The sequence below is a fragment of the Copadichromis virginalis genome, linkage group LG9 (assembly GCF_057382275.1).
Source record: "Copadichromis virginalis isolate Kocher_CV1m ecotype Utaka linkage group LG9, C_Virginalis_male_GT1.1, whole genome shotgun sequence".
Taxonomy (NCBI): domain Eukaryota; kingdom Metazoa; phylum Chordata; class Actinopteri; order Cichliformes; family Cichlidae; genus Copadichromis; species Copadichromis virginalis.
Genome location: NC_140626.1, coordinates 10190959 through 10207399, shown reverse-complemented (window position 1 = coordinate 10207399; position 16441 = coordinate 10190959). Strand labels below are relative to the sequence as shown.

At 41.6% G+C, this 16441-nt stretch overlaps 1 protein-coding gene across 1 annotated transcript; it reads right to left on the bottom strand.

The window, feature by feature from the left end:
- Window positions 1-3221: 3221 nt before the first annotated feature.
- Window positions 3222-14585, bottom strand: LOC146701263 (DIS3-like exonuclease 1). The gene is made up of 9 exons (XM_085467719.1): window positions 14320-14585; window positions 12211-12300; window positions 11837-12128; window positions 9169-9404; window positions 7828-7982; window positions 7474-7652; window positions 7238-7383; window positions 6403-6574; window positions 3222-4834 (listed from the first exon to the last, which is right to left on the bottom strand). Exons 1-9 carry the CDS (start codon window positions 14556-14558, stop codon window positions 4517-4519), a joined length of 1827 nt encoding a protein of 608 aa, XP_085323845.1. The 5' UTR covers window positions 14559-14585; the 3' UTR covers window positions 3222-4516.
- Between the last annotated feature and the right edge of the window lie 1856 nt (window positions 14586-16441).

The following is a 16441-nucleotide window of genomic DNA, read 5'->3' as shown; positions in this document are numbered from 1 at the left end:
TTCAATGATTTGGATGATGGGTGGTGAGTGAATACTCCTTACAATATAGTGAAGTGGATCTAGTGTATATATCCACCAGAAACCCTGAAGGTCGAGTGACGAGTTCCCGTATTGCACAGTTCGTCCAAACCACCAGAGATTCCTCACATTAGTGTGGAGTTTGGTAATAAGAGGCAAAGCATGTAGAAAACATTGATTTCTTTACTGCCTGTCTGATGTCAGCTTCAATTAGGCGTAGTATTTTTGTTTTTGCCTTACACTTGTGATCCAAACTGTTTTTACTTCCTCTTTAGTTAAAGCGGAGCCAGCTGTCTGCGATCTATTGTCTACAAATCTTTAACAGTGACATTAAATCGTTCTTCAGGGTCCTCATTTACCGCAGAAATGATGTAATGTGATTTAAATGAGACCCATAGAAAAGAAAATGACCTGTTGATCGGTCTCTATTATGAGCCTTCACCCATAAAAATGTGTTTACAGTTTATAACACTAGATGGTGATATGAGACCGTTTCCATTGTATTACCCGAGCATGATTTACTCATCGACTTTAAACTTTCACATTTTAGTCATTAGTCCTCCTTAAGAGGAGCCAATCCACCCCCCCCCCCCCCTTTTTTTTTTCTGTCCAGTATAGAAACTAAACAGCTGACATCGTTCGGGTAGTGTAGCTTCCAGAGATCTGAAGTTAACGTGAACTCTGGAGGGCAGTCAAAAGCTTAATTTTTTATAATGCAACATACTATTATTTACATACATATTATTTTAATAAGCAGTTTCAGGGTTCGTGCTGTTTTAATGAGTGTTCGATGGAAAACGTCACTGAAGGAATTTGTACTCTTGAGTCACATGACAGTAAATAATTTCGAGTATGTGTACATAACACAGGCTAATGTTTAAAACTATGATTATTATTTTGCTAGCTATCAAACTTGCTGGAGAAATGATTGAAATGCACTGAGTGTGATAGAGTACGGCAGTGCTAGCACAGCAGTTAGTTATGGCATGGTGATTTATGCAGTGTGCTTTAAACTTGGCTAACATTACTTAGCAGTAGCAGTAATATTAGTGACTTCACTCAAGTGAAAGCTTTAATCGTTAGTCCGACACTTAACTAGCCAACTTAAGCCTTAAAGAAAAACTGGTAAAAAGAGGGACTGATGCATGTGGGCACAAAGAAGCCATTTCTTGTGCTGCTGAAGTTCCCTGGCTTTCATTCAAAATGTGTTTATCGTGAGCACCGACACATTAAACCATTTAAAAATTATAAATGGCTTTAAGCTCACATTGATGCCTGTGGGGCTCTATCAGCCACGGAGACGACAGACACATTTTAGTGTTTTAATGAATGAATGTTTCATACTTTAAGGCTGCCTGTTTATTTAAGGGAGATGAACAATACATTATTATTTGACATAATTCTATGACAGGTGATGGACTGAATAAATAGATTTTAGGTCGATGTTTGTGCCTTTTTAAAGTCTTATATGTTGAATTGAACTGAGTGTGTCATCTGTTCAAAGCCTCCCGTCAGTGCTGTTCTCCATGCCTGTCTTACTGTACATGGTGTTATTAGCACAAACACTTTAAAGCTGATCATTTAGGACTGTAACAATAATCCAGAGAGCAATGTAGTCAAACATCTCACAGTTAGTTTTATTGGGAATGAACTTTGACCTGTTAGGCCCCCAGGGCTTTTCTGAGCTTCCTGCTCGAAAATGAAGAGGCCAAAATAAATGGAGTATTTCTCTGCAATTACAAACTCTGTGTAAACAGTCTTGGTATCAAAATAAAGCTAACGCTTGTGAGCTGTCATCAGAGGGGTAAATATTACTGCAGATGTTACTATGTCAAAGTTACTGGGACTCAAACATAGAAAAAAATGATTATTTCCCTCACCTAATTTTTAAAAGTATTTTATAGCTTATATGCTATAAAATATACTTTGGGTCACATTTAACTCCAGAAAATCATAAATCAAAATATGGATGTTACCTGTCCACAGATTCATGGTGATGTAACTGCTCTTTTAACTGTTTGGTGTTTGTAGAAATGGTTTACAGCTGAGATTCAGAGGCTTCTGTGGACACTCATGTCTGCACTTATATTTCTGACCTCGTGTTATAACCGATTAAATGTGATCTCCTCTCTTTTCCCCCATTTTTGGTGGTGTGGGTGCTTAACTAGTTAAAGTACCAAACATCTGTCTCCTGTTGTTGTGTCACGTAGGAAAGAAGCATCAATATCTGATGAGCAGACTTGTTCATTTGTGCAGATTTCTTCTTTTGTGTGGTTGTTTTTTCCAAGTGGAGATGAGCATCTCTAACAAGTTGATTTGTTCACATTTGCACATCTGCATTTTTGAGAGAAATGAGTTTTTTGAGTTTGTGCACTATATGCATATAAGACAACCATTTCCTTTTTCAGTATTTTTGTGTGGTGCATTTTTCTCTGTTTTAACAAAAGAGGAACAAAGAACATTTAAGTCAACCTAAGACGATTTGTTTTAATTTTTACATGGTCTTACTGAGGTGATGCAAAGTGGAACATGCAAACTGTTTTTTTGGTAATGTGCTGGAAAAGCTTGATAATGGACCTTGAAAGTGCTTAAAGTGCTTAAATTTGACCCTGAACAATGAGTTTGAACCCTGCAGTTTACAGTTTCATTTTTCATTATCTCAGCTTTGCCTGTCTTTTATAAATCGTAGTAGACTGAGTGTGTCTGTGTTGACTGAAACCATCACTGTTTCTAATTCTCAACCCTTTCAGGCCCTTCAGCCTCTCAGACTGCTGACATGTTAGGAGACAAACCTCCAGCTGCATCCTCACCAAATGTCATCAAAGGTTCTACTGATGGAGATGAAACTGTAGAAGATCCTGACCTCGAGCCTTCCAACAACACCTCCACGCAACAAACCAGCCCGCTTCCCCCCAAAGACTCTGAGCCCGCTGAGGCTGAGACCGGCCTCAGCCCTGAGCAACAGCTCAGCAACGACTGTGTAGAGGGGGATTAAAGTTCACGTGCAGCAGTTTCTGCTGAAAAGCTTTGGCAGTGAGCAGATTTAAAGGTTTCCCAATGTTCGTGCCTGCTCATTCGAGTAATGTTGTGCATTTCTGGTGGTTTATATCTTGAGCACATGTTCCTACTGTGACGTCAGCTTTGGGTTAGCAAAGACATTTATAATCAATGGAAATAAATGTTTTTCTTATTTTTAAAAGTCCAAATCCTAAACGTATTTACCATGTGTTGGTATCTGTTACAGAAAAATATTTGAACTGATCCACAGTTCCTGCTCTGATGCATCTTCTTTCTCCAGTTTCACTATTGGCAGAATTTTGGTTGCAAACATGTTTCTATAAAAGGCCTCTGTGTGTGTGTAGTATGTGAGCTGTCAACTGACCATCACCCTCTTCCAAGCATTAAGTGCTCGTTCAATTATGAACAGTTCTTTCTTAAGCTACTGCAGGGACATGAAACGCAACACGATGAAGTGGCTCCATCTGCGCTAATGAAAACACCATTTTTAATTACAGGCCACTGCACACATATTGAAATAGTTATGTACAGTTCATATTTCTGTTGGTAGTTCTAGAAAACGATCTTAAAATCCACAAACCAAAAAACGCTTCTGATTATTTACCAGTTCAAACAATAAAAATGTCCTTGGTGTTGGTGTCTTCTATACAGGCTCTTGATATACAAACTATAAGATAAATACATCCTAGTTTTATACATCACTTCCAACACAACCAACCTCAGGTGTATTTCATTACTCTACGGGTTTATTTTAAAGTCTGCTAATGAGTGACATGAAGTTTTATCAGTCCGGTGACCTGTCCAGGGCGTATCCTGCCTCTCACCCTATGACAGCTGGGACAGATTCCAGGACGTGCAGAAGAAAATGGACGAGTGGACGTTTTATCATCTCCAGAACAATACTCGTGCTGGGTTTTGTATGAAGTGGTCACAGGTAGTACAATATGTGTGAACTCACCAAAAATGGTTCTATAACACAAGACATTTAATTTACACAAGACATTGATCCCACCAGTGAGATATTGAGATCACTGGTGCTGAGAGAAAAGCCTTTTGTTACCAGACTTCTTTAACCTGCTGCAGTTGACTAGTTTCCTGCAGGATTGAACCACATTTGCAGTGAGTACTAGGTCTTGTCAAAGTAACTGCTGACACTTCACTGGCATTAACACGTTCCCTATCCTCCTTACAACTAAGTTTAACTTGATGTGATTTTAAAAACTAACTTTTACAAAACGTATCCACTGATTCGGTTTGACTCTGGTTTCTAAAAAGATGGCGGGACATGTTTTTACTTAATATTGTGTTTGCTTTCCTGTGACTTCACACACTCGTGTGGTTTGTCCACACACAATCTGGAGCTACAAGAATGACCTGGATGACTCAGCACGAGTGATCTTCAATGATCACCGTTCTGTTAGCGCACAGCGTGCAGTTCTCACAAGTGTCTGCTTGGAGGTAAAGCTGGGCTACAGCGTTTCTATGCTGTTGTTGCCGGGAGGCGTGAAGCCCTTTCCAGATCCATCAGAGCCAACTCTCTGATTTCTTCCAGAATAGAGTACAGACTGGGAGTTTTGCTCTGACGAAACTCTCTTTCCTCTTTGGAGAGTTTGGGGCGCCGGGCTGTCTTCTCCTGAGCCAGCGCCTCTTCATTCTGACGCACCACCTCTTTGACCAGCTGACTGCGGCCCTGAGGGCTGGGCTGCTGGGACTTGGCACTGTGGTGAGGCTTGTTGCTGATGACCTCGAGGTTTAGACGGTCAGCGTGGCAAGTTGAAGAGAGGACAGAAATACGAACCTGAAGAGAGCAGAGAACGTAAGTCACAGTATTCCTCAGTTCGATCACTACACAGTAATGGCACCTACTGAAAATAGTCTAATGGAATGCTATGCAAAGACAGGCCCACTTAAGGTTTGTGACGTAATATATAACAGCAGTCCTCTCAGCACTGTGCGCAGCGTCACAGCTAAGTAGACAGTGGTGTAGAGTGGAGAAGTTTCCGACTGTGCCACAATTTTGTTCATAAATAGGATAAATTGGATACGTATGTTACACACACGTATCCAATGTAACAAACGTTCATCCATCCGTACACGAACTTTCTTTACTGTGCTTTCTAACATTCACACGACGTGGAGACTGGAGCAGAGGGGGAGAAAAACATTCATTAACACTGTGACCTCGGTCAAGTGTCACAGTGAGGTTGTTGTTTTGTTGATTTGTTTGTTGAATATCATCATCATCTCTTTGTTTGATATGATCATAGCTTGACAGCAGTCAATGCTGTGGTGGACAACTTGTGTTTGGGCTAATGTTTCTTTCTATCTTGTTTTGGCCACATGTGTCATCCATCATCATCCATCAGTAAGCTATGTTGTTAGCATTGCCTTTGCCCTTTGACATTTATGACCCCAGGATAAGTCCATGAAAGAAAGAAAAGATGTTGATAACAGTGGAAGCAGCAGTACTCTGTCACTTTTTCATGTCTTAAAGCCAAAGATGTGAGAATAACACACCGTTACTTCAGTTTCTTTTTGTTAGCTAACCTTAGGGTAATGTTTCCTGCTCTTTTTGCTTAAATCACATGCACTTATTCCTCACAATCATCGTGTGTAACATGCCTGAACTTAATATAACTTGACGCCAGTGATGGGCAGCAACGCATAATTAGATTACTTTTTTCAAGTAACGAGTAAAGTAAGGGATTACTGTTGCAAAAAAGGTAATTAGATTACTTTTACTGTCCCGTAAACACGCTGCTCTACTGTGTTACTAAACCGTGAGTTTGTTTGCAAGAGTGTCTCTTATGACAATGACATAAGTGCATGCGACGTTTGTGGTAACAAACGTGTGCAGAGCAACAATGGATCATTTATCGAGTGCGAGAGAGAGAGTGCGACCGTGCAGCGTTTAAAGGCGTTTATGTGAAAACAATTACCGCCCACTGTCATTTTTTATCTCCCTTTACAAAAAGGTTTGTGTAGAAACGCCACAAACTGGAAGCATTACATTTCTTGTCTTGGAGGAGAGCCCCCCCCCCCACACTTATGTTTTTGTTTTCATATAATATTTAAAAACAATAAACTGAATAACTTTAAATGATTTATTTTCAGGAATCATTTTCGTCTCATTCATCTTACTGACGTTTTGTTACCTTGAGATTAGCTAACAAAGCAGCAACCACACAACACTTTATCACAACAAGATCATAAAACGTCTCTTAATGTTGGACCACAAAAGATCCAGTAGTCGTATGAACCTGTGATTCATATACACTCATGCATATATATTTGGAATCGTCGCCTTTAGGCGCTGCATTGCTGGAAACCTTCTAAAATGATTGATTAGCGTTTTCTGTGACTTACGGTGATGTGGTCAAACAGTTTGAAGGTGGAGGTGCCACAGCTGGAGGTGGTGGTAATGCGGTCCGGGTATTTTCGCACAGTGCCACCCTGCCAATCACAGCTGCCGTCCTGTCCCGCTACCACCACCAGGCCCTCTTTGTTCTTCAGATACACAGGCCCCCTCACACCATACCTGTGAACAACATGGCTGTGGTCAGAGGCAGCCTTACTTACTCAGTGATATTACTCAACCTGCTTTGCGCCCTGTGATTTTAATCATTACATGGATTCTACAGCCTTCTCAAAATGACCACAGGTTACATTTTAATAAACTGTTAATATTGCATATCCCTGTAACACCACAAGCATGGAGAACACTGATGTTATTAAATTACACTTTCCTTGCAATAAACAAGCAGCAACCTCCAGAGGTTAGCTAAGCTAACGTAGAAGTGCCACAAACACAAGGCTGGCTCCAAAGCACCGTCCCTCCCCACAGACTCAACTTCAGCAATGCAATTAACTTATTTAAAGCCTGGTAGAGAAAAGATTCGGGGTTTTAGCCGATTTTCCCTGCTCACAATAAATGTTTAAGGAATTAGTTTAGTAAATTTATACAATTTAAAACTCATTTTGAGGTTTTTTAAGAGAAAATAAAACTAGCGTGTATACTGTTAAATATACATTGATTAGCGTGCAATTACATCTTCCAACAAATTCATTCATTGTCATAAACTTTGAATTCGTCTATTAAAAATACACGAGTGGTTGGCCGTCTGTGAGCTGCTGTACAGCTCCATTAAACAAAGGAAAAGAAGAAGACTGCAGAACAAAACACAGGACTGAAGGTTCTTACTCTGGGATAAACACCAAGACACCGTTGTCTCGAATGGAGTAGACAACAGCGTCAGCCACACAGCACGGGTCTGTCTGAGGGTCTCGTTCTCTGAAAAACAGACACTGAAACAGTGCTGTGGATCGCATTTGGGCTGCCTGTGCTGCCTGCAAATGAAACACAGACGTCAGCACAGCTTCTGTTAATAGAGTAAGAGGTGAATCATTGAAAAACACAAACAATAAAACACCCCTGACCCTGTTCTTGCTGTTGACATGGTGAGCCATTTCCTCCACTTCTTTGTTACTGGCTGGTGCTTTACCAGATACAACGCCCCTCTGCATGTGCAGGGCTGCGGTAAGAAGGCGGTGCACGACAATGTCTGCGTACCGACGGATGGGTGAGGTAAAGTGTGTGTAGCGATCCAGAGCCAGACCTACGACAACGAAGCAAATATCAGCACGTTAGCCTTCTTTCTAGTTCTCAGTCGAATAATTCTTCACAAACAACAGACGTTGGACAAGTGTGTGCAGACGTGTGATGGATGGACTGACCCACAGTCACACTGAAACTCTAGTGCAGCCAATAAAAGCTGTGCAGCGGTATCGTACCATAATGGTAGTATTGGTCTTGAGGATGAGCACCAGTGGAGAAGTACAGAGCCTGTGACATAGCAGTGGTGGCCATCATTCTGAACAACCTGTTCACCAAGGGGTCCTGTGGGTCCACAGCTCGGTCCAGTGAGGCAGCTAAAGCCTTGTTGGACCTGAAGGAACAGAGCCAGAAACCAGGGATGAGTGAGGCCTCTCATCTCAGCAGTCAGTGACACAAAGCTACTTGCATCACCATGTCTCTTGTCCTGGGACCGGTTCTGCTGTTGGTTTAACCCCCCCCCCCCCCCACAATCCTCCAACCGCACATTCATATTTTGTTTTCAAACTCCATTGCAGTTCATTCCACGCCTCAGATCCTCAGACCTTTTGTAAACAGTTAAACAAATAAAAGTTAACTGTAATAGATTACAGGTTGTAATTAAATAAATCACTGCCTCTTTTAAAAAACAGAAAAACAAACCATCTTTAATTATTTGAGTTGTTTGTTTTGTTCCCGTGTGAGAATATTCAACACTGCTCTCTGTGCAAAACGGGTTTAAAAGCATAAACAGCTGTGGGATCCTGTTTGTCCGGGATTTGAACCGGGGAACAAACTGCGGCAGGATCAGCGTTGTGCCGAGGTCGGCATCGCCGACAGCATGTGTTCCCCCTGCGTGGCGAGCGTTCGCTGGGCACGGAGTGTGGATCCAGGTTACGCCGCCTCCATTACAAACAGTCAGACGTGGAAGTAGTGATGTTTTAGTTTTGTAAAAAAGTGAAACCTGAGTGTCGTTACATTACCATTCAGTTTAAGGGTTACAACAGAAAATGAAATATTTATTGTCCTCTCGTGGTATCAGACGGGATTATTTTAACAAACGAAGGACATTTTGCCTGATAATTATATTTATCCTGTAACTTTACTGTGTAAAGAGCTAAAACCTCCAAAGTTTCAGGAGTAGTTAGTCGTTATAAGAAGTGTTTGTGAACTGAAAATCAAGAATGTGGGATCCTGTTTGTCCGTGATTTGGACAGCCCAGCGTGTGCTCCCGACGCAGGGGAAACTAATTCTGTCGGGGAGACCGACCTTGCCACGACAGCTGTTGTGAAGCTGAAGCCAAAGGCAAGATATGCTTCATCATATGTTCTAGTCTTTGGTTTGGAAGCATATTTGGCTTCAACCTCAACCTGAGCTGAAGGAACATGTCTTCTTCTTGTCTGACTGCTCATGTGACACCTGAGTGTGTCCCCGTGTTATCAAACATTTCAGGTTCACACACTTGTGTGTCTGAACATGATGTGCGTTGGACTACAATATGCATTTCCTCAGTTTCTATACTGAACAGTCAAAAACATTACCTGGTGTCAATGGTGAAACCTTTGGCCTTTGCAGTGTCCACCAGCTGGTTGAATAGCTCCTGTTGTGGTGGTGGGTGACACCTTAGAAGGGCCTGGTTGGGGAAAGCTTCCTGGATCTTGCGGGCCACCCAGTGGTTGGCGTAAATCATGCACTCTGCCACGGTCTCATGGACCTCCAGGGGCTGACGAGGGACCAGGGCCGTAATGTTCCTCTCCTCATCCAGCTGGGCACCCACCTGAAAAGGGAAAATGCTTCTAACGTGACTTCAATGAAAAAGAATATGAAAATGCATCAGTGGGCCACATTTTACTACAGTTTACTTTAACTCAGTTGAACATGCACCATTCCACCGGAACAAATGCTGCACGGAGAACCAAATGTGAATGAATCTCAACCTGAAAACAGTCTACTGTCTTTCCTACGTTCAGCTCTCTATCATACCAGTAAGAACACATATCCCTAACAGGCACACAGCTCTGCTCATGGGCACAGAAACTCCACCGATCTGCTGTTCATGCTTTTTGTTTATAGTGGACAGCCAATCAGAGTTTAAGTTAGCTCAAAGGAAATGTGCCTTAAAGAGAGAACAAAACTTTTCTCAGACTAAGGATGAACTGAGGGGACCCAAAGCACTTCAGCAGGAACCAAAAGAAGCCAGAAAGTTTGGATTTGAACACAGTTTTGGCCGTTTTATATAATAGATCAAGATGAAACATCTGTTGTCCTTATCCTTCAGGACAACAGATGTTTCACCAGCGGTCAATAATCCAGCTTTGTCAAGATAAGAACTTGATTTTTGGGTGGCAGCTCAATCATTAAACACACTTTTAGAAATATATTGGTTTTTCCACTATCCCAGAAGCAACCCGAGAGAATCATTTTTACTTCATATCAATATTCTGTGTGCGTACAGCCATAACAGGAATGCAATAACTGAATAATAAATAAATCCAAGACATCCTATTAGAGAGCATCTTATAGAACAACAGGAATTGTCCATATGAGGTTTTAACAGATGGCCGACCAGCCGCTGTAGATAAATGGCTGTGATCTAATGTGAAAACTGTCAGTGGTTTCACAGTGGAGTGCTTGGTTTCTTTATTCCAATATTCTCACTGAAATGACTTTCTGATAAAATGTTTTCTGCTGAGGAACGTGTTCTGCTTAGACGCCTGATTTTAAAAATAACGTCTCTATTAGACCGTACTATAATTTATTATCGATGAAAAGAAATATATGGTATCCATCTGTAATTCTGTAAATAACACAGCAAAAAACCAAACTAAACATAAAGACCTGGAAGACTCCTGCGTCTAAATTCATTCAGTTATTGTACTGAGTCCTGAACATGTTAGAAATATGGTATCTAAGCAGATTCTTACTCTGGATGGCATTACCTTGGCCTCCAGTAACGCTGTGAGGAACCTTGGAGTCATGTTTGACCAGGACATGTCCTTCAATGCACATATTAAACAAATATGTAAGACTGCGTTCTTCCATTTGTGCAACATCTCTAAAGTTAGAAATATCCTGTCTCAGAGTGACGCTGAAAAACTAGTTCATGCATTTATTACTTCCAGGCTGGACGACTGTAATTCATTATTATCAGGATGTCCAAAAAACTCGCTGAAAAGCCTTCAGCTGATCCAAAATGCTGCAGCAAGAGTCCTGACAGGGACTAGAAAGAGAGAGCAGATTCCCTTCATTGGCTTCCTGTTAAATCCAGAATTCAAAATCCTGCTCCTCACATACAAGGTCTTAAATAATCAGGCCCCATCTTATCTTAATGACCTTGTAGTACCATATCACCCTATTAGAGCACTTCGCTCTCGCTCTGCAGGCCTACTTGTTGTTCCTAGAGTATTTAAAAGTAGAATGGGAGGCAGAGCCTTCAGTTTTCAGGCCCCTCTTCTGTGGAACCAGCTTCCAGTTTGGATTCAGGAGACAGACACTATCTCTACTTTTAAGATTAGGCTTCAAACTTTCCTTTTTGCTAAAGCATATAGTTAGGGCTGGACCAGGTGACCCTGAATCCTCCCTTAGTTATGCTGCAATAGACCGTGGCAGCTGGGGGATTCTCATGATGACGCCGAACATCATCATCACCTCTTTGTCATCATTATCACTGACTACATGTTTATAGACCAATCTCCATTTAATCATTAGTTATCATTAATCCCTGGCCCTTTTCCACAGGTGTCTTTTGACCTGATTTCCTCCCCTCGGCTGTATGAAGTGTTTCGGGGTGACTGATACTGAATTTTCTAACCATGATGTCATCTGACAAAATGACCAAACACAGAGGTTAAGTCAAACTTTCACTTAGACAGAAGCTTAGAAGGGAGAATCTTCTGCAGCTGAAATGTGCGAGAAAGATAGTGGTTCCAGTTTTTAATGTGCAGAATGGATTTCTCTCCACTGAAGCTATGTGCACGGTTTACTTTGTTTGATTCACTTCAGATTCATTGAATCATTTTGTGTCGTATGTTAGACGTCAGTAGTGACGATGTGTTAGGGTTAGACACTCAGCTATAACATGCTTACGCTTTCAATTAAGAACATGAACCTTAAATGTTTGCAGTCTTTATTTATATAGTCTTACTGTTAAGTACACACATTACCAAAACACACAAAATACTCTATGAAGATACAAGAAACCAATCATACCTCCACTCCTTCCAGCTCCAGCGCTCCTCCTCTGTCCCTCTTTGCCCGAAGATGTCTGGCTACATGTGTGAGCATCTCAAGTGCCTCAGTGAGTTGAGCTAGCTTAGAACCCTTTTCCTGAGGACCCAGGTTGGCCAGTTCCGCTACCTCAACCTGTTCTCCGTTGAGGAGCGCCTGAGCCAGCTCGTAGTGGAGCTGATAGGAGGAGCGGATGAGTGTACGACCATACCAGACCTCTTGGACTTCAAGGGATTCTGCGTCAAGCTCCCAAAGCACGCTCATTGCATACCTGAATTTGAAAGTGTCAGTTACACAACTAGCATGCATTTTAAGCATATGAAAATGAAACGTGTGATGGGAAGTCTACTAATCTGTCAGCACCTCCCAGCAGTGAGCAAAGGTCTGCGCTGAGAATAGCAGGCAGCATGTCGTACCTGCGGTCTGCCAGGTAGTAGGTTGTAGCCCTTAAGAAGTGACATAATAAATATAAAAAGGCAATGAGATCAAAGCAGCAGCTTTATCATCTTCTTTCTAATCAAAAGTGAGACATAATTTGAAAATAAGTACTAAATATTCAGAGTTTGTTCCACCTTTGTCATTTTCATCCTTCTGTTTATTAATAAGTCAGGAAGGATGAAATAAATAAGCAAAATGTTTTTCTTATGATTTAATAAATATTCCCCATTTTCTGAAATAGAATTTAAGGCTTCAAACCACAATCATGAGATTTTAATTTACTTCTTTAAAGTGTGGAGGCGAGCTGGACAGGTGGGTGATCTGCACGCTGCTTTGTGGACAGCTATGAAATGTAAAATGGAATTTTAGAGTAAGTCAGAGAGAAAGCAGAGGACCAAAACTACATTAAAAATCACAACATAAAAAATATATAGTAAGATTTCAGTATTATTTTATAAGTGCACGTTGTTAACAGTCTACACGGAGTTTCTCTCCTCACTCGGCTCTCAATCATCTTCTGTACATGCTGCTGCTGCTGCTGCTGCTGCCTTTAAAAAACGACATGCACTTCATGGACCTTCTTACTAATTTATCTGCAGACTACACTTTATCAGATACATTTTATTAGCACTGGGTTAGACACTTCTGCCTTCTGAACACTCCTTTCTTCACTTCCAAGACTCAACAAGGTGCTGAAAGAATTCCGTAGAGATTTTGGATTATAGCGAGATTACACCGAGATGACAGCAGAATGCATTTGCTGCAGATTTGTCGGCCGTTCAGCTGTGACACAAATTTTTTTGGGCTGCTTCCCTGTCACATGGTGTCATCGCTGCATGTTCCCAGGAAGGAAAATTTGTGGAGATCAAGTGCAAGCATTACTTTTGCAGCCCCGACCTTCACTTCATTTACTGCAGATATTTTAAACTCAGTTTTATTCATTTGTACAATACAGCACAAAATAAATAAATAAATCAGAACATGTGCATATATCTGGACATAAACACAGATGAATATCTTCTTGTTCTATTACTGTGGTTCAACTGTCTTGTATCATCATCCTCTTTATTAATAAGATGCACTGAAAGCCAATTATAGACAAACCATTAACATCAGGTACTCAAGGTCACATGCCATCATGTGACCTCCGGTGTTTTCCTGACACCCGTAACTGTACAAAGGGGATCTGAAAACAAATGATGTGTGACACACTGTTCTTTACTTCTACCACTCAGTAGAATAAAACTAATTTAGTTGGAAGCGGACTCATTTTTCCTTTTTTTGCTGCATGACCTTCTGGTTGAATGTTGTGTACAAGTATGGCTGCCATGTCCCGTAGTAATATATGTTTATGAAGGCCACAGTGAAAATCACTCAGGCTTTCCCACAGCGGAAACATTCCCCTGTCCTGTTAATGGCATCGTACTCAAAATGAGCACAAGTTCTTCGTAACAACATGGACCACTGTGTTCTGTGTGTAGCAGTTCTCTACTGTGAGAACCCCAACCACCTTTTAGCACGACCAGCATTCGTCCATTCGCACACATATTCATACAGCGCGTTAGTCTATACCTTTAAGCATTTTCTCTCACATGCACACTCACACTAACGGATGCATCCAGGGAAATTTGGGGGTTAAGTATTTTGTGCAAGGTGACTTTAACATGAAGCCCGAAGGCACCAGGGATTGAACCAACAACGTGCTGACCATTGGTTCAATTCCTGGTGCCAGTGATACTTTCAAAGCCATCATGGACCCTGTGAAGTCCTTCTACATGTGATTAAATGATAGACATTTAAGGCTTAATGCTTCACATCAGACACGAGCCTTATTTAAGGTGGCTCTCTGTGTTATTTATAATTGCGCTACAAGGCATGCTGCTGATGCAACATTAATTCAGGCAACAACTTTCTTGCCTCTTTGTACTTCTGAAAGTTCCTCTGAACACTTATGCAAGATGCTGTAATTTTCTTTTATCCTTTTATATCCCACCTACTCTACCCAACCACTCCAACCAGTTCCTCACCTTGAACGTGCCTCCAAGTCTGTGAGCGAACCCTCTTTGACAAAGTGAGTGACATCAGCAATGTGAACTCCCAGCTCCAGCCTTCTGTTGGGGAGCTTGTGTACAGACAGCGTGTCGTCTACATCTTCACAGCCGCGTGGATCGATGCTGAACACCAGGCGACTGTCCCTAAGATCCCGCCGCTCTGCCACCTCAGAGGGGTCTACCGTCCACGGCTTCTCCAGAGAGTTGACCGGCATCTCTCTCAGCTGATGGCAGACGGACAGGCACAGCTAAACAGCCGCATAGTCTTTTGAACTTTTCACATTTTGTTATGATTCTATACAAAACATTAATAATAATAATAATAATAATACATTTTATTAAGCGCCTTTCAAAACACTCAAGGACACTTTACACAAAGACAAAGCAAAACAGTGTTTCACTTTCAGTTGCTCCCTTGTCACAAGGGGTCACCACACCTGATAGCTCAGCATCTTTTGATACGGCAGAGTTTTATACCAGATGCCCTTCCAGGCACAACCCTGATTTGTATCTCCGGTTGCAATCGAACCAGTGACATTTTGCCTGCAAGCCAGTGTGTAAACCACTGATGAAAAAAGGAAAGAATGAACTATTCCACATATTTAATGATTCTTTAATATTTTGTTGATTTGATAATAATAATAATAATAATAATAATGGATTGGATTTATATAGCGCTTTCCAAGGCACCCAAAGCGCTTTACAATGCCACTATTCATTCACTCTCACATTCACACACTGGTGGAGGCAGCTACAGTTGTAGCCACAGCTGCCCTGGGGCAGACTGACAGAAGCGAGGCTGCCATATCGCACCATCGGCCCCTCTGGACAACAATAGCTATATTGCAATCTTTAAAACCTTTGGTTACTATGGTAACTCTCTGATAACCAAGCACTCTCTGATGTGACCAATCACAGAAGCTCTACTGCCACCCCCTTTATAACATAAAAAGTTATGAATGATGTTCCAGTCTATGATAGTGGACTCATCTGTGCTTGTCCTTTGTTACAGCCCATTGCAACCCTTACACTCCTTACAGTGGAAATGCAGTTGTCTTCAGGTGTTGCCTAGGTTTAACTGCCGATTGTCTACACCTGGTGAGGTGTGGCTAAAGGCGTTCCTGAAGTGGTCTAGTCCAATCACCTTCTCCAGGCCAATCAGCATTCATGCTGTGTCCTCGGTTATTCTTCCTTGTACACGCCTCATCTCATCACTCATGCTCCATTCAACCATTCCACCACCAGCTTCCAGGCTCTCGGGGCTCCTGCTCTAATCCTTTTCACAGACGGGGTTCTGTTCCGCTGAGATAGGCCATCTGAGTCTAACGGCAAATCACCTGTTTAAATTCTGTTCATCAGTAAATCAATTTCATTCTTTCAAATAACCTCTCCTTATTAAAATATCTGTACTGTATTTAGTGATGAACAATTGTTAAACTCTGGTGTTTGCTCCCATAATTTCCCTTTTATTTTGACGCTCTCTGCTCTTTCCTCTTTCACCTGATCTCTGACTGCGATTGTTTGGAGGTGAAAACCAAACATCACCTGGGTTTCAGAAAACCAGAGTTACCCTGGTAAGCAACCATTCTCTGTATCTCACTATGGGAGATATAATCTACTTCCAGGTTGTAAGTTCTTTATCCTTAACAAGGTATGGAGCAGGGTAAGCCCACACTAAGGACTGAGTGTGCCAGTGAGGATGCAATAATATCAAAAACGCATAACCTAACAAATGTAATAGATGGTCCTCTGGTGAACTGTGAAGGTCACACTCTCAGTAGCCTTCAACAGCCACACAGACAGATACACTCAACAAAACAGGAACACACAGATGCTTCAATCTATGCAAAGGAGTGCAAGACACAGAAAAGCGCTATATATGGCTACATTTTCAGCAATTTACCGTTTAAAAGTGGGCCCTGCATAAACAGGATGTGGACCAATTGGTGCATTCCCAAAGTAAATGTGATACGAAAGAGTAGCTAAATGCAGTTTAATAAATGGAAAATAATCCTCTCTTATTTAGCTAATCCTGAAGGAAACATAACACATGTGGAACAGAGTTAGGAATGGGTACCGGCAATGTTCCCTCGAAGCT

Excerpts from the sequence above, each read along its gene's own strand:
- LOC146701263 (XM_085467719.1), bottom strand. The coding sequence starts at position 14,558 with ATGCCGGTCAACTCTCTGGAGAAGCCGTGGACGGTAGACCCCTCTGAG. Across the intron at positions 7,653-7,827 it reads AGACCAATACTACCATTATG|GTCTGGCTCTGGATCGCTAC; the intron begins GTACGATACCGC and ends TCGTTGTCGTAG. Across the intron at positions 4,835-6,402 it reads AACTGTTTGACCACATCACC|GTTCGTATTTCTGTCCTCTC; the intron begins GTAAGTCACAGA and ends TGCTCTCTTCAG.